The 19,690-nt window shown below is 34.4% G+C and overlaps 1 protein-coding gene across 1 annotated transcript; it reads left to right on the forward strand.

Moving 5' to 3' along the window:
- Positions 1 to 754: 754 nt before the first annotated feature.
- On the forward strand, positions 755 to 19,396 carry LOC105347875 (YY1-associated factor 2). The gene is made up of 4 exons (XM_034449717.2): positions 755 to 892; positions 2,243 to 2,362; positions 17,757 to 18,041; positions 19,107 to 19,396. Exons 1-4 carry the CDS (start codon positions 867 to 869, stop codon positions 19,327 to 19,329), a joined length of 654 nt encoding a protein of 217 aa, XP_034305608.1. The 5' UTR covers positions 755 to 866; the 3' UTR covers positions 19,330 to 19,396.
- The last annotated feature ends 294 nt before the right edge of the window (positions 19,397 to 19,690 follow it).

The raw sequence follows: 19,690 nt of genomic DNA on the forward strand, positions 1-19,690 counted from the left end.
GAGAGAGAGAGAGAGAGAGCGCACACAGAGTAGATGTTTTGAATTTTGCCACTGTGTGTGATTTTTAAAACTTGTCGACGTTTAGTAGAGAAGATGCAGCTAATTATTAATCAGGATTGGCTAGCTGCAGTAATGTAGCCCTCTTCCGATTTTTTTTAGTGCATTAGTACTGAATTAATACTGACAATTGTATTTACACGTGATTAAAAAAATAAATTTTGCTTTGAAACATGAATCGTCGGTGGTCATATACATATATATGAAATTGTAATTATGCACATGTTCATCATATACTAATATAAGGATATGCATTAATTAACTTACCACTGCACATACATGTACGACTTATCAGTTTCAAGAAACATGCAGTAATGTTTCATTCGTTTATCAAAAAAAATTTATTATTTCAAATTTTCTTTTTTATGTAAAACAAGTATTTTTCATCAATGAAAATAGAAGTCCTAATGAAATTTCATTTAAAAAAAAAATGAAAATTGATATACATGCACCTGTTATATAAGTGTTACATTAACCATTTCATTTGAACTTTAAAAAAATGAAAATTGATATACATGCACCTATTACATAAGTGTAACATTAACCATTTCATTTGAACTTAAAGTTCAAATCAATTCTTCAACAAATAAAAAGTATTAAGTAGATTAGTCAATTTACCAACTCAAAACCGCTCCCCCTTTATCTGACTTACTCCGAATTTCCCCGGGGGTTAGTCCATCAAAGCTGTAATCTGATTGGTTGACGTAAATCACATGTAATGCTTCCGCCATATTGTCGAGGCAGAAGAAGTTGAATACTTCGCCTTATCGGTCCAACATCTCGGAGAGCTGAGGGCGATCTAAGCCTCCATGGACGAGAGACGATCGTCGGGCAGGTAGATAAATAACGGAATACACACCTTTACTCCCAGTCAAATCACATTCGGCAAATCTCGCCATGATTCGACTCCAGACCTTACATTTCATTCATCTTGTTGACATTTTTTCTTTGTTATTGTTTTGAAGAATTTCATTGGGTCAGTGCCAAAGATTGCACGATTTAAAACTTCTAGATATCACATGAAAGTGGATTTAGCAATTTAGATGCTTCTTATGAAGTTTGATGACGTGTAATTTATAATAGACAGTCCAAATATACAAAAGTGAAAGAAATGCATATCTTTCCGAATTTCCTCGATAATTTATGCACATGGAGATAGCCTGGTTGGTATTAATAAACATAACCATATTTGGTAAATATTTATCTCATATCAGAACTCAATACTTATAATCACTTTAACACTGTCCAAAGATTGAATTATAATGATTTTAGCAAGGGTAGAATATACTAAAATTGATGAGAAAGCATATGTTGCCAATTCTTACACTATGTAGCAGGTAACTTGAACAGTATATAAGTTTACAATACCTTACATACAGAAAATAAGCACTTAAATTTACTATAAACCACACACACACACACACATGTATACTGTATATCAGTATCAAAAATGTATATTGGAAGATGAACAATAATAATTTCAGTTGCAAAACTATGGTTGATATTTACTTTGCATATAAGTGTCTATCAGGATATGTATGGCTTTGTTGAAAGATGCTTAAAAGTCACATTATCCTTCAATATCAGGGTTGTCTCTAAGATCCAGGATCCAGATCCCCCCCCCCACCCCCCATAATGCCTTAATTAATTTCAACAGTGTAGCTATAAGCAAGACCCCCTTCTACTTTTTTATTTCTTCCTTCTACTTCAATTTTTAGAGACAACCCTGAATATGATTACACAGGAATTGAAAACCTTTCAAATTTCAAGCAAAATTTTATGGATTTACTTTTCTTGCCCTCTTCATTTTGAATTTATGCAGGATCAAATCTCTTTTAATTGCTTATTTTTGTGAACAAGAAGATATGGTGTTAAGTATAATTTTTTTAATTAAGAGTGTTTGTAAGAAATGGTCATTGTTAATGTCACATTGGTCTGTCTACATAACCTATGCATTAACAACTTACACTTTAAACACATTCTTACGATCCATCCATCCATCTCCTTTGTTATTATAGACCTACCGTGTTCTAAATATGTAATGCAGGTAAAATTAATGCTTTATGCAGTTCTTAAATTTTGGTATATGAAAGGAGATATCATCACTACAGACATACATGAGTGAAAAAAATAGAAGAATATTTCTGTAAATAACATATTAACATGAAATAATGTCTGTTTACAGGGCAAAACGACAGAAGCCCATTGAAGAGGGGTCATGGGACTGCAGTGTATGCACTTTCCAGAACCCCGCCGAAGCATATAAATGTGAAATGTGTGACGTAAGGAAAGGAACTTCTACCAGGTATTTCATTGCAAATGAATCCCGAGACATAAGAATTATGAAGAGACTATAAATCTTGCACTGTGTTTTGGTTTTAGATTTATAGTTGATTTATTGTATAATCTGTCTCTGGATCTCTAGCATCTTAATTCTTGATCATTTTCATGTTTTCATTTAGATCTCTTTTATTTGATCAGATTTTTTTTTGAGACACATTTTTCACAAAATTTCATAATCTCTGATTTATGAAGAATTTTATTGACCAACAATGATTTTACTTACTAAGGTATAGGAGTCTTGCAGAATTATGTGTAAATAACTTTTTTATATATATATATATATATATAAATAAAAAGTGATTTGATGTATCTTGCCATGCAAAAAAAACATGGATTAATCTTTTTATTGGGGTTCTAAAAAAATTAAGAGCTACTGTGAGTTGCAAATATGGATTGCCTATAAATAAAGCCATCTATGAAGAATTCTAGTTTGCACTCTCCCAACAGACTGAAGACCTTGTATTTTAACCTAGACACAAAGTATTTCAAATCCGCAGAAATCTCTGAAGTTTGTCGAGTTAAAATCAGGAGTTTGCATTTAAATGTGAATGAGAATGTAAGTTTGTAAACACTCAAGTTATGTACAATTGTTTTTTTATCATACATGTACAGTGCTTAACTGAACATTGAATACCATTAGGTGATGTCCTAAATTTTAAGTAAACTTTCATTCTCACCTGTTGTGTAAAAGTTTACGTGTGTATCCAACCTTGCTATAAATTGCAAGTACATGTATTTATCACACGAAAGAAATGTGTTCATGCCGATTTTTTTTTTTTCGTGAAAGTCATATTATTAGATATTATTAAGTTTAAGTCTTAGTTATAGCAAGGTATCAAAAACTACATGTCATGACCTGTTTCAACATCATTTTTAGGAGGAAAAAATGTCTATGTTATTAACATCTTTGGTAAAAACTTAGTTTGGATCTACGCAAAAAGGTTGACATAATATTGATATGAATTTTTAGTTTTTGTGCAGTGTGTTGATGAAGTGATCATTTTAGGTGAGGTTTGTGATGTTAGACCAGCAAGTGCTTCATTCAAGTTACAACAAAACTCAGCTGAAAAAAGTTTTTAGTTGTTTTATGCCCCATCAAGAATTTTTACCCTCAATATTGAACAATATCAAGATGGTATAAACTTTTAAGAATGAAGAACTAGTCTTGATGACTTACTTGAGTTGACTTATTCTGGTTAGCTCCTTGGGGAGCATAAGGCCGAAAGAGCTGATGCTAAGGGTCATTGTTCATTGAGAGTTTTTATTCCTAAAGCAATAAGAAAACTTTTATTGATATGAGATGACTTCAAAAAGCCACTGGCTTAATTTCTAATTGTTTGGATGCATGTCATGAGTTTGAATAAAAGAAAAGGCAAATGAGACCTCGAGATCATGAGGCTTTGACACCAAAAAGCCAAATTCCTGATTTTGAGCTACAGTAAGACTTTAAAGTCTGTAGAAAGATTTTGTTCACAGCCAAAAAAGATCTTGTTTTAAAATTGAAGAATTGAAAATTGGTTTTTTTTTTTCGGGGGGGGGGGGGGGGGGGGGGTTGGTTTGGTTTGGTTTTCTTTAAAATACAAATATCATATATGACCTGATGCTGATTTGGAATCTTTAGTTTCAGAGTAAAGAAATATTGATATATCTCAAATGATTAAAACTGTGATGTACGGTACATGTTAAATCTATCTACGATACAAAAATGTTTTGAGAAATCATACATCATTTCTTTTCTGAACAAGAACATGGGATGCATTTTCAACCGTGTTTTTCAAAGGAAAAATTGTGCCAGGCTGCCAAAAGGGTACCCCTATTGAACGGATAACTCCTCCTAAAGTTTTCAAGATAAGAAGTTAATGTTTTGCAGATCAATTGTACATATAATCAGGGATGTGCATATTACTTAGATTTTGAATTTTGATAATTAATGGAAAAAAAAAACCAGCTGTTGAACTTAGTAATTTCTCGCAGAATAATTAGGGTACCCCTATTGTACAAATGATTCTTCATATAGTTTTTAAAATATGAAGTTCTTGTTTCGCAGATTAATTGTACATATATCAGAGATGTGCATATTACTTGGATTTTGAATTTCTTACAATTTGTCAAGAAAATATTAGCTGTTAAATTGATCTCGGTCATTTTCTCGCAGAATGTTGCATATAGAATGCTCTTTTTCTCTGGATAGGTACATGAACTGGTACTGTTTATCAATTGAGGGTTGAAAAATGGATTATAGATACATGTACAGTTCACATGAAAAAAAAACGAACTGCTTGCTGTCACATTGACATTTGTTTAAACTATGAGATCAGTGATCAACAATTTAGATTAAAATGTATCCATATTTGGGAAATAATTTTTCGCGAAATTATATTTGCACAGTGAAAAACCAAAGAATGTGTATGACGCATCACTCTTCGTTATAATCGTGTGTTAATAAGTACAACTTCAATGTCGGAGTCTTAAGACTGTTTACTGCACTGGCTTGCCTTTATATATATTAGTTTTACTTTTCAGAAGGTCATTGATTCCTCTGAACTTTATTTGTTGGTTATGAACATGAAAACTGAAGATGGAGGAGCGTCGATCTACCTGTTAATTTGATTAATTCAATTAATCCAATATTATATAATGTTATTTGTTGGTGAGGAAAACAAGTGGGTCGTAGTATTTTGTCATAGTATTTTGCAGCTTGTGAAGGAAGTGTCTAACACATGTCTGACTCTTCCTAGTGGTGTCTTTGAAAGAGTCTGATGATGACATTATGGGTATTTTATTTTCATTAACATCTTTTGTAATACAAAGGGTTCCACTTAATCTGATAGCGGTTAATCTAATAATTCGGTTAATCTGATATAATATCAGAACACAGAACCATTTCTTATATATCCCTTTATAATTTGTCCTGATAATATGATAGGAAAAAAATGTCATTTTCGGTTAATCTGATATGATTATGACCGTTTTATAATGATTTCCCCCCTCTTACATCTGTATATTTCTTTGTTTAATTTGTTGACACCCCTCTTGTGTACACAGTTACTCTTTACAGGGCATTAGTTTCACTAAAACACACAGTGGTGGCTCACTTCTTCGTTAGATGAAAGCTATTGACATCGATAGTTGTTCCGGATGACCGCACACAAAAAAAAGAAAAATGTTTACATGGTTTTTAACTTAAGGTGGAATAACACACCTAGAAAAAGTCACTCAAATTAACAGTAAATTATTCGATTATAAAAAAAATATGATGATAAGTACACTGTAGATATGTCAATTAAGCAAAAAATTTGCAGTTTGGGGATAGAAAATGAATGTCTTATTCTAGAAAAAAGTAACAAAAGCCCCTGCGGGATTTGAACTTGGGAAGTTCGGATCACAAGCCCAACACTTTATCCACTCGGCCATGGAGAAAGTTACGTCTTAAGGTTGATTAAATCCTTTTAATGAAAACGTAATGTAGTTTCGATCAGAGATCAGCCATTTTGTGATGATGTGTTATTCCACCTTAATTTTAAGTTAGAGGCATAAGAACAAGTCCCTTTGAAATTGCATGTTTACATGTATACCCATGTCATGGCTAAATTGTGAGGGTTGTAATGATTTTAAGACGGGATGACTTAAAACCAGATCACCTTCAATCACAAAATTTCCAAACCCCGTCAATGAATTTGTGGTACATGTACTTGTGTATTGGTATTATTCATGTCTCTTTTTCAAGTCTGAGTGAATAATTATTCTGGAGTGAATGATTATTCTGGATACATGGACATTTTTTTTATTCCTGAAAACCACTCAGAAACTGGTCGTCATCTGTGGTTTTGAAAAGCTTTTTAATTTTAACATCATGTAACTGTAGCCATATTACATGTATGGCTGATTATTGGTTACTACATGTAGTATTTAATAGTTTAATATGCTTAATTACACTGTTTTTAGTCATATTATAAGAACAACCATGCATGTGTAAATGAAGCACTCCTCAAAAGGTGTGATAAAAGTCAGACTGTATCACTTCCAAATGCTTAGATATTTAAGGTGTGATATCCAAGCACCATTAAGCATTGAGAAGCTTAAGGTGTGGTGTAGGTGAAGATCGAATGAAGACATTCTCATGTCAGATGTCTTAGTAGAAATATGCCCTCTTGAGGCACATTCAACAACATGCATATTTAAGTTGTATATGTTGAAAAGACAAAACTTTGACAGCAAGAATTTTGATTTTGAGACTGCTTGACCTCTTCAAAACAACCAGTTGCTGTGTACATGTGACATTTATATTATCAACGCCATATACTTTAGGTAAGCATAGGGTATGTGACCCGAGAACAAAGTTACACTGTATATGAGTGTTATATAAGTAATGATTGTAATGCAACAACAACAAAACTTAGACTTCAATGTCCTATTGAATGGGAGAGTGGTGTACTATACCACTTCACCGTATCAAGCCGTTTGTGAAGAAGCCAGTGTACCCCACAGAGTTGATAATTAAAGAACATAAGGGACTTTCCAGTCTATGTGTCTTGCCCTTGACACTCTGTTCACTGCATTCTTAAATATACATGTTATCACTGTTCAGACAATGCCTGTATGCAAGTTTAAGGAGGTTGGATGGTCATCAAATTTACCATCAGTTCTACTTACTAGTTATCAAAATCATGAGATGATTTGTTTAGCTAAAAACTATTTTTTATTTTTTTTATTAAATCCATGTATTTTACATTTTAAATTTTGGTATTTTCCTATGCTTTTTAATAGAGCTCTTCTTCGAAAGGAGATCAATACAGTCTAAATTATATGGCTAAAACCATTGAGCCTTCTTAACACAGGTGTTCCAACACTTTCCTATTCAGTGCACTAGTGTAAAAGGAAATACTCCCACATTTGGGTCAAATTAAGAATATTTAAAAAGTATCAGACGATGCAGGACACTGTCCTACGTACGTAGGTATTTGATTAATTCTGCATTTTTTGGGGCTATGTCTATGAATTTTTTCTTATTAATAGTGTTAATGAATTATGTAACTGTCTGTTTAAATGATCGGCAGGGTTTTGTTTGTGCGTTTTAATTATTCTTCAAAAGGATGAAACTGGCAGTACTTTTTTCTGGTTTTAAGAAGAATGAAGTTAGTCAAGACTGAATAATGTGATGTCTTTCTACGTCCATCATTTATATACTATTTCTTAACTTACCGGTATATTTAATTTTATATCAACGAGACATATGAACATTATTTTATACTTCACTTTTTATTTGATTTTAAATGCTGATTTTGCAGTTTTTGTTTGGTCTGTTGCTTCTAGATTATTATTCATTTCATTTTGTAATGCATAGCATTGTTTAACAACCTTTCCTGATTGTTTCTATTTTGAAGTGCCCTTTTCTGATAGATAGGGTATTTTAGAGCTGTGGAATGGCACAAGTATTTGCCAACAGCATGCATGTAATCCAATTAAAGCCACATTTACATTACCTTTATCTATAGTGCCCAAAGTATCATGACCTTCCCGACAAAAACATACTAGCTTTTACTCCCTAAATTTACATTCATTAATCTTATTTGTTTCCCCAGTCAAATAATATTGAGAGCTAATTTGAAAATGCGTTTCGGCAAGCATCTAGGCCAGCAAAAATAGTGAAGTCGATTCATGCACAGTGCATCTTAACATTGACAAAGAGCAGAGCTGCCCTTGAGAACGATGCCCAGAATGTTTCCTAGTTATGTCCACCCACTGTTGGGGGTGTTTTATAGTAATCTAATCCACATCATCCGGCAGCTTCCGGAAGGCACCGTTCCCAAAACGTTAGGGAATTTTTTTCTCACTTTTAAAGAATTGCGAAGATGCGAAGAACTAAAAACCGAAAATGGTTTGGTTTGACCTTCACATATATACGGAACGCACAAAAACCGGATTTTTCTTTTTCCTAAAATGAAAGACTTGCGACTCTACGGAAATGTATTCTGGGATTTATAGGACACCCCCACCGGAGGTTTGGGATGTCACGTCGCGTTGGTTGCCGATTTTGATTACCCAAGAGGCATTATGTGGTCCACAGATGATCTAGAACGTTGTCGCCCCTTTTCTGCTGACTCCAGATAAAGTTATTAAAAAAATGGGTTGTGGCTTAGATCATTTAGCTTTCGAAAAAAAATTCTCGAGTTTAGATGTCCTCTACAGAGACAAAGATTATTTTTTAACATTCCTTGAAAAATCCTTGAAAACTGGCATTACGTGTTCGTCATTTCATATATTTTTGATACAGGAATTGTATGGCAGAGATTTTTTTCTTCGGAAATATTGGGGTTTTTTTTAGCATTAAAATTATAATAGATAAGAAACTTCTGAAATTATTATTCGCTGACGCACGGTATATATGATCTGTCTTTCTGGCGCGTAGAACAATATGCCCCGACACAATCAAAAATAAATGTTTGGCAAATGATGTGATAACGGAAGAATTCTCACTCCTTTTTATTGCAGTTGGAACATTAAGGCGAAATACTCGGCCACGAACAACGTTTCACGAAAAAGAATTCCGTAAAAAAAAAATCGTCATTAAGAAGACCTCCTAAAATAAATCATACTTGTGGTTAAAATATAATAATAGAATTCGAAGGTATATATTGCATGAGAACCACACCATTCTTAGTAAATGCTGAGGATGTCGTTATCTGTTGAAAACTATTTGAAACATTTTGATAAGGTCTAGAGGAATTTAGCTTAGATTCGGCTAGTTTTATGACAGCATCACTTGCATTAAAATGTAGTATGATTAGCGTAGATTTTTGCATGGTGTCTTTAGGTAGAGAGCCTATTTTTATCTAAATAGAAAATAACTGTTTCAAATTCACCCTATATTGGCTCCTAATGCCTCTAATTTCGAAAATCAGCGCGAAGATGAATTCGATGCCAATTTCTGAAGTACAATGTACCTATTTATACATGTAATTATGATATTGTTTCAGTCATATCGTAGCTTCCTAACTTTCCTTGTATTTTTTACTTGATTTAAAGCAGGATCTTACGATTTCGTGGTAAAATGGATGCCGGTTTCTTTTTTAAACTATATAATTCTTTATTGTAAAATTAGGATTGAAAAGTACACTATTTCTCGACACGTGATTATTGCTGTTTCTGTACTTTCGGTCAGATTTGTAGTGTAAAGAAACACACCCCCCCCCCCTTTTTTTTTTCAAGGCAACCAAAATATCGACTTATAACAGCAATGGCCTTATAAACACATCTATGAATTATCGTGAATCGGATATGCATGATTTGAAACCGAAACCATGCATCATTCGTTGTCCCGTCAGAATTATTTATTCTACTAACATCCATTCACGTGACTTTCTTAGAAACCGTAAGCATCAACTGTGTGTAAAGAAACCACTTTCATGCGACATTGAACTGACTGGATTGATGAATGAAGTCATTGACATTCGACACAGCCTAAAAAAGACAGTAGAAGTTTAAATGTGCAACCGCTATCGCCTAAAGCGACTCTGTTCCCTGGCCATTCTCATTGTGATGCAGTCTGTTAAATTTGTACTTTAAGCTGGTTTGATTTTTGTTTTAGTGCTCTCAAATTTATGGTTAAGATAAAGAAGTAAGAAATATATGAATGCTGTTAAAAAGTTTTTAGGGCACCTTTCTTCCTCAAAGCCAATGACCTTCAAAGCATGCAGATGTTTTCGTAAAATCGCAGAGCGCTGTTTTGAATTGATTTGATTGATTGTTGATTCTGAGATCGACATGCCCTCACACATCAAGATAAATGAATACGACAGTCTGAAAACTAGACTGGTCTTAATGCAAAGGGAACAAAAACGATGTGAATTGACGTACATTGTGCACCTATGTTTCCCATAACCTTCCCCCTTTCACTGACATTGAACTTTCCCGAGATCGTTTAATTCGAATTCAATCTGTTTCCATTCAGTTTAAACAATGATCTAATCAATTGGGAGTGGGGGGTAAGCGGGCGATGAGTATCTCTCTGACGTTTTGTCAGACAATAAGGGACTGAAGATGCAAGACACTCTGCAGAGATTGAGAGAAAGTGCGTAATGCGGCCAGGTTTTGTAAAGGGGCGGGTCCCCCTGACTCAGCAGTCTAGAGATTAAAGGGGGCCTTTGATGGATTATCAAAGAGAATTATCCCATGGCCGATAACCAGCCTCTGTGTATTGTTTTACGGGAGTCTTACAATGGGTCTTGTCCATGTATCATCTGTAGTCTCCTCTAGTTGTTGACACATATTGCGTGACCCTTGCGCCGCTAGAAGATTTGTAGCGTCAGATAACACGCGAAAAGATAGGGGTCTGTTTGTGTCTTCTTGGCATTGTCGAATTTTTTCGACGTTTTGTTTTATAAACGCGTTGCGTCATTCGTGGGGAGGGTCAAGTTTAAAGTGATATATTGTGTCTCCTCTCTCAAGTGCAGGGCCTGCAGAAGTCGGTCGCAAGGAGGGAGATATCAGACAAGGGAGGAAAATGTTTTCTTTAATTTGGATGACAAGTTTTATGATTTTATGTTTTAAGAGTACAAACAGTGTAACCCAGTTCTCAGAAAAGGGGGGTTCGAAAGATTAAATGAATAATGTAAACAATTTACGTAAGAAAGGTTTCCGCCAAAGTTACGCAAGCCATTTCCAATCTTATTTGAATCGTGTTGATTTATCCGCAACAGACCGCACGTAACCTGAGTAACCAGTAGTATTTTGGTTTTGAAATATATAGCTACATGTAGATCAACGTTTTCTCAGTAACCTTTTCTCTTTTGTCTCTCTTTTGATATTTATTCAAATGAAAATCAGATTCCAACTAATCAGATTTTAGAAATGCTGTTATGATTGTGCATGTTGGTATATCTATTCACGTGAAAGGGTATTATATGTGCTGGACTTGAAAAAAAGATATAAATACATCTATTATGTAGAACATGAAGCTATCGATATAGCTTGCTCTCGAAAAGTGACGCTCCCATCGTCACATGTCAAGGAGATGATTGAAATTTTGTGATGAAGATTGAAAGAAGTGTTAAAAAAAACCCATTGAATTGATAAAAGTATGGGCGATATCAATCAATGTTGTCTGATCACTCCCACATGTTGTTTTAAAAGTGCACCACTCTAATAACAATCTACATCTGTCTTCGTCTGCACTTCAACTGTAAAGCTCACCTGGATCCAAGAATGCGCATTTCTTTGCGTGGACTTCTTCTATAGAATGTCAAGGTAATGGTACGGCCACTTGATGATTGAAGTGTTTGCGTGTTCTCAAATTAAAAAATGATTTAGTAGTAAGAATAAGTAGCATGCAAGTCAGAAATAAATAGATCGGCAATGATATGACCGTTGCCCCCCGCCCCCCCCCCCCCTCCCCTCCCCCTTACAACGTTTTAGCTCCGTCTGAATTCAATTGTTTCTACATGAAATTTACAGGCACCTGACGTTAAGTATTAGATATATACACTCTTGCTACCGGGTTAATTAAACAAATTTAAGACTTTTTACACTTCAAAGTTTCTGTTTTGAAGTGGATCCAAATATGGCTTTTCGGTGACTTTGTGATTTTTCTTCGACACAATCGATATAGAGGATTGGGCAGAGGGGTGTGGGGGCATGCCAGCTGACTCAAAAGAAAGTTACTCTTTCTTTTAAAAATTATTTATCTAATTTAAATTTAGCTTCGATAGAACAACGTGCATATTTGAATTTGTTTTAAACTATATACATGAAGAACAAGAAAATGATTCGGTCATTAACAAGTATCAGGCCTAGTGATTCAAGTTTTATCGTTGATGCAGTAAATTTCTTTAGCTGCTAGTCATACATGAAGAAAGCAACAAATGCTGACATTGATTAGAGGAACTGATACATGTATGATTTAAAGACGAAAGCGTGGATTGTTCATTGATTATTTTATGAGTAACTCTATTACACAGCATACAAACCTTTATACGATGAGTAGTAATAACGATACCTTCATACTTTTTACGCATCAATGACTCCGAACTCTCCATCTGTGTAAGGCCGAGGGGTTTCTGGCAAATTGGAAATTAACTCTTTCGCTCCTATTTCTGGTCTGACTAACGAGAGATGTAAGTTTTTTCAAGGAAACGTAAAAAAAATCGCCATTTGATGTGTTTGAATCATCCATTTCCTGTTCGCATTTATTTTTGGACGGTCAATTTCTTACAAGATGTAAGTTTCTGACGCCGCAGCTGTGTTTGCTGTGAGTAAACTTACAGGATGGACTTTTGGAAAATGATACAGTGTTAAGCTGTCACCATTAACGTGTGATTTATATCCAGAGGAAAAAATAATATTACTAATCACCTGTATAGTATATTATCATTTTGTATTTAAAGAAATAAAAGGTCCATTGTATTTATGTAATTGTATTTTTATTGAGTTTTTATAACATACATATAACTTCGATGTAAATATGGAAAATGTAATGCAAGCAATACGGTTTACGGATTAACGAGTCTGATCAGAGTTTAACATCACATTTGTTATAATGTGTGATGTCGCTTTAGATAGAGGCATTTTAGCGATCGGGTTACTTGTATATCTTGCATAAGGAACTTTGTTTTGGTAAAACCCGCACATGTAACAAAATGTGGAAGTCTTTTGCATGTTTAACCTCGCGTGATACTTCTATTTGCCTATATATAGCACAAGGTGTTTTTTTTTTCATCCCGAATACTCTGGTCCGACTGTCCTTACGAAAGATCATGTTGTTGTAGTTGCAAAGATTTCTGTGTTATGCAATATAACCATTACCCACAATTTCATTGTTAATATTGATATATATGATGTGATCGGCATCAAATATACTTGTATTCATGGTGATATTTGAAATATATTGATATATATATCTATGAAGACCTATAACATTTGTTGTATTTTAAGGGATTTTATTCTTCAACAAAAATTTCAAATTAGGACTAAGTTACTTAGTGTTTTGACACGTGATAAAATTTCGATAGGTTCGAAACCTTAGCCATATAAGATAATGCATTTATTCTGTTATTAAAAGAACCATGAGGATCAGGAAATCAATCAGAAAACTCATTATTAAAAAAAAAATAATCCCTTCCCGCCGGAAGATTTCTTTTATGATACGACACGTCTTGAATGTTGATATATTTTCCTATATCTTTATATAGAGCTCTTCTTCTCAAGGAGATCAATATGGTACATGTACGTTTAATAATGACTACGACTATCGAGCCCTCTTAATCCATATAGTTACCGAAGAGATTATTCGATAAGAAGCTTTATGATATAACTTTTTGCTGCAAAATAAGTGTACTATTTCCAGTGATCGGTACATGTCTAGTGATAATGAATTAGTGTACGATTAGCCTTCTATAGAACTAAATGCATCTAAAAAGCGGCACGATATTGCTAAGTATGAAGGTTTTGCGTAAGGTCTGAGGATAGTGTAATGCTATAGAAGTCCTTCAGATATAATAGCATCTGGATTGCGACGTTTCTTTCTTTTACTTACTTTCAGCTTCTTAATCCCTTTTTAATCCTTCTTAAATGCCAAGCTGTATTGGAGTAGTGACAACTGTATCTTATCAATGTATGTACCTTAATAGATCAATTTTATCGTATGTTGCCGTAATATTCCATTTATTTACTATTTACTTCTTTTTTTGGGGGGGGGGGGGTAATTTCATATACTTTAAGCACTTATGATAAATCTTAGAATATCGTCACAAAGTAGCCTCTTTATATGATTTTCCGCATGATACGTTAACCTAGAATGAAAGGAGGATGAAAAGATCAGAGATAGTGTTATGGAAATGCCATAAAAAGAAAGATATCTACAGTGTAATGAAAGCAAAATCTTGATTCAGAGATACGAAGTTATGGTTGCAGTGACTGTAGGTTTTATAGACTGATAGTGATACACAGGGAAGGAGCATTAGCCGATTTCTCACAGGGGGTCTGATTAGCAGTTACCAGCATCTTTCTGCATGGCCAGTGGCTAATTTGTTAATCGCTGCTTGATGGAAGCCTCTCCATTGTAGTGTTGTTTATGTGCATGGTCAATTATTTTAAAAAACCTCAAAGCAGAGGAAGTGTCATATCGAAGAACCTGTGACTTGATATGGAACATTTGCTGGGGGTTTCGTTTGGTTAAAAGCGTCGGGGGAGGTTTGGGGAGCAGATTGCTGGAGATGATGTTTGTATTGTTACTGCAGGGAAGACAAGAAGACCAAAGCATGTTCAGTTGGTTACATGTTTTTGGGTTGACTGTATCTTGGGGTGAAATTAGGGATCGGGTCGCATTTAATCAGAAATGGCACTGGGATAGTTGTCGAAATTAGGAGGAAATGATAGGAAGTGATGTGTTAAGGAGAAGCGATAAAAGCTCAAGCTGTTTCGTCATGATTTAAGGGATTGAACTGAAGACAACATGCGAAATTAAAGTTACTGTTTTACAGATAACATTAGATGGTGTTAGCGTTTAAATGACTTCGTATATTATAACAACTTTGAAGACTCTGCTCATATTTATTGTAAATCAATCTGTTACGTCATTTTATACGACTGATATTGATTTGTTTTTTAAGATTTGTTTTTGACAAGGTTTAAACGAAAGAAAGACAATTTCGCTTTGTAAAGCAGTTGTAGAACAAGTTACAACTACACAGTCACTCCTTTCAATTTGCTGTCTCTTATTAAGATATTGTATATTTAACTTACTTTGTCAATCATCAGTGTCTGTTGTTTCGAGGTGGGTTGTGTTTTTCGGGGTTTTTTTTGTCCTGCTTGGTTGTCATGATGAGCCGATTGTTCATTATTGACGAAATGTTTTCTCTCTGTTGCTGTGGGCATTGTGTTTTTGACATATACATTTACACGTATAGGTACTGGCACGACTTCGAGTGGACTAGTGCTTCTCTGTGTGTTTCGATATTGTATCAATCTACTGCATGTGATCGTAGTGTCCTATCCAATATATTTCATTTTATTAAATAAGATATACAGTAGTCTTGTATATTTTAATTCATAAAATGAAATATATCAGAAAAAACAGTCAGTCTCTCTCTCTCTCTCTCTCTCTCTCTCTCTCTCTCTCTCTCTCTCTCTCCACGTTGGTACAAAAAAATCACCTCGCTGCACAATATAACATGCACCGGCTCATTTTTCTCCACAAAAGTCTCTTTTCTGTTTTCCTTTCAGTTTTGTGTGACCTCTCGCGCTCTACCTGCCTACCTGCTGCTATTTTTAGAGCAAAAGAAAACTTTGATCTCAGAGTTCCTAAATGTTATAAAAAACGATTTTGACACATAATTCATTTTTTGTCTTACTTTAATCTCATGTGCAATGCTCCTATTTGTTGTCTCTTCCAACTGTTTCATTTTTTTTTTTTAACTTTCTTGAATAGGCTTTTTGTCTTCTCTAAACGCAGTTATAAGAGAAGGTCGCGGCCTTGAAGGTTAAATACAGAGTGTGGTTGATAGTGTTTCCTCACCTTTTTAGATATACTGTCTTCTTACGCTATACATTAAAATTCATCGTGTAAAATGCTATATTACGATTACACAGAGACAATTATCAAATCCCGAATTCAAACGGAATAATAGAAGTGGTTGTCTGCTGCTCGAGGTATACTTTGTTCGGTTTTTTTTTAACATACTTGAAAAGGAAAATGCTACTGAAAGATTTAATTTTCCGGTGCCTTATAATAAGAAATTATAGCCTAATTTGAAAACACAAACAATCACTTACATGTATTAACGCACTTAACTGAAATTAAGTTATATTTTTAGAATGGTTTTATTTTTTTTCTTTCTCTTTATTATTAATCATATATTTTGCGTTGATAAACATCCTTGAGTCCTGGTAATGAAGCCGAGTGGGCAAATAATATGTTGGGTTTTTTTTGGAAACGCCTTGACTAATTAGGTATTTGTAAAATATTTTGCGGGGAAACTAAGCAGTTTTTCGTTTACAACCCTTTATAGTCAAATTGTACTTCCACGTCAATACTTAAGTTTGAAATGAGACTATAAGATGATCGTGGCCATTTTAATGTATTTTTTGTTATCTCTTTACATAGAAAAGTTTAGTATTTTTTTTAAGAACAATATGATACAGGTATTGTATTAATCAGAAGTTTTAAGAAAGCAAGAGATTTTCATCATTAATAAGGTGTAATGTAATTATTAGTTTAGTAAATTTAGATAAGCTTGAAGATGATATTATGTTGACGATGTTGATTATGCATCGAGCCTCTTCAATGAGTTAAGAGATTTTGCAATATTCAACGCATATATCGGTACTATATGCCTTTTTTGTTCGGGGGAACAATGCGACAAGTCGTATGGCCTTTACAGTTTACGATAACACAAGACAGTGAGAATTTAGTAAAATATATAGGTGGCAGCTTTAGTTCACTCCGTAATTATTGAGACGTCAACGCAAACTTAGACGTCACATAGTTATCAATGAAAGTCTGTATATTTTTATTTTTTTTGTAAAAAGAGATTGGTGTGAAAGTTGGTCGTTCAAGTCATTATATTTTAAGATAGATTTTGTTTCTTGTTTTTAAAACTATGTATCTTTTCTCTTTGTGACGTTTTATTATAGAATTGGATCAATTGTTTTGGGGGGGATGAGTAAAGGGTGTATTTATGATTAAAATGCTTGTTCATTTATGAATTTATGTTAAGAAAAGTTGTGCATTTATGATTAGAGCAAATTGTGAGATAATCGTTAAGAGATCAACATGTAAGCTGATCTTTCTTGGCGTTGAAATCCGTTAATCGTCATGGTTAAGGTGTGGGCAATATAGCCCCAATCGCTTGACACAGTAACCCATATATATAACAGTTTAAGCCGTCGTTCATAAATCGTACAAAGCATTTTTTGTGACACCTAATGTTATCGTTTGCAGCAGTGGTTTCCTTAATTATACTCTTTTCATAATGGACATGTGTCTACTTGACGAGATATATACGCCTTCTTGTGATGCCTTACAGTTACAAAAAAAGCGGAACCAAGTGATGAACCGTTCCCTTCCTCTCCTATGCAGATTGTGTAATGCTTTGTAGTAAAAGGGAAACAATTCGCAAAACAATTATCTTTTTCTCTCTTCCATTTCCTCTTTTTCCCCTAAAAGCGAATTCATTCGTCATCCGATTAAAAGATGGATTACTCTTCCTGTGTATTTTCCTAAAATCTTGTTTGTTTTGAGCTTTTTAATTTCTTCCATTAATTTTACCAAGTTGAAGTAATAATTTAAAAAAAAAAAACCCCATAAGATATTTATATATATACTTTTGACATATGCCATTTTTTTATTTTCTTCGTTGTAGAAAACCAAGGTTGAATGCGCAGATTGCCGCCCAACAGGTAGCACAGCAGTATGTGCCGCCGCCGCCACCCCCTAAAAGGGAGAAGACTTCGTTTAAGTCGGATGAGTATATAAACGATTCATCGAACGACAGCTGTGATGTGAAATCTGTTAGCAATACAAACTCACAAAGTGTAGAAAATCTCCACACAACCGCCACCACCCCAACCCCAACCCCTACCCCGACAAATAATCACGTGGTCATCAAAAAGGAGAAAAACCTCTCTCATTCCAAAAAATCAGCAAGGTAAATTTTGAGGATTTTATATTAATATGTAATAGAACCATTTTAACAAGACCTTGTGCTTTCGGTAGGACGTAACTATTTCAAACATGTTGCTGATCTCGAGTGAAATATGCACATATTGTCCAGTGTAAGCTCAAAAGCCATAGAAATATTGATGATTTCAAAGAGTCATGGCTGAGTGGCCAGCAATGAAATAGACAGGCCTACTTCATATTGCTGTTTGACACAACTACCCAAAGTCCAAGCTCCTGTTAAAATGGTTCTAAAAGTTTGATATTTATTTTCTTTAAACAGTTAAATCGTATCTATATGTGATATTAGGCAATGAGGACATGATTTTTCTGTACCTTTAATTACATTAAATATTCCATGTGATTCGTTATCAACATGGTCAAGGTTATTCCTTTCAGATTTTCCCCAAAGGAAATGACAGAGCGTTTCTATTTTGTTTTATGTAATATTTTTTTCTGAATGTAATTGGGCTAGCATTTTTAAAATGCAGACAGTGGTCACGTTATATTGTCTGGCTGCTTCAGTTTTTGTGTTTTTTATGCATCGGTTTTCTTTTTTCATATTTATATGATGCTAATTAGGTGGTGATATTTTGGATTAATTTTTTTTCCTTAGTGATTATTCTTAATTAGATAATGTGTTTGTTTCATTGATTAAGTATATTTTTGGCAGATTTTATCACAATTCTAAAAAAAAAAACCTTTCTGACTAGGACTTGATTACTACAGATGTAAATTATGACAGGGTTGAATCCATTGTAAAAATCTCAACATTTGACGCCAACTCCGCCCTGTATAATTTGCCATCAGCGCTGTTGGGCCTTTGCAGTAATTCTCCAAAAATGGCCATCATTCAAGTGTTAATCATCAAATATGCCCAATGTTCCATTAGGCTTCATAAATTTTCCAGTCGCCAAGGTGTACATTTGCATATATCTACAGCAACCTCTTGTCAAAACAGCAAAACGCTTCCTGAAACCCCCGAAAATAGATGTATAGAGATGTCTGTAATTCTTACACATTTTTTTTTTTAATTTTAAATTTTTTTTTCTAGGTCGACTCCCAAGATTGACAGGAGCAGCGCGGAAACCATGTCTGTGACTGTCGGTAGCGTGACTGTGGTGATAACAGACTACAAACCGAAAGTAGACAAAAAGACGTCATCGTCGTCTGCGGACTTACATCAGCATGTGACGTCAGACAGTAGTAACTGTTCCGTGCTAAGCGGCATCAATCGCCATGCAGATGACTTCGTGGGGAACGGGAGCAGTCACTGATGCTGATTTTTCTCATTATATCATGAGAGAGAGAGAGAGAGAGAGAGAGAGAGAGAGAGAGAGAGAGGGGAATGTCGAGTTTTTAAAACTGCAAGAAATCTTTTATTTTAACCAAAAAAGACGACACATATCATATTTGTATGAAGGCATCGGATGTTTTACGTACTTCATACGCAGAGCCATCATTCTCCGAATCTCGCCACAACCAACATAATACGGCGTTGTTGAGCGGAGTCCTTGCTCTCTCTCTTTGCTTGCCAGTGCTAACAATGTAGTGTCAAAAGCGATCATCTTCTTGTTCATCGTTTTTATGAATGAAAAGACAGGATTAGTCACAATAATGTTATTCCCTTTATCAATT

Source organism: Magallana gigas, chromosome 4, assembly GCF_963853765.1.
Source record: "Magallana gigas chromosome 4, xbMagGiga1.1, whole genome shotgun sequence".
NCBI lineage: Eukaryota > Metazoa > Mollusca > Bivalvia > Ostreida > Ostreidae > Magallana > Magallana gigas.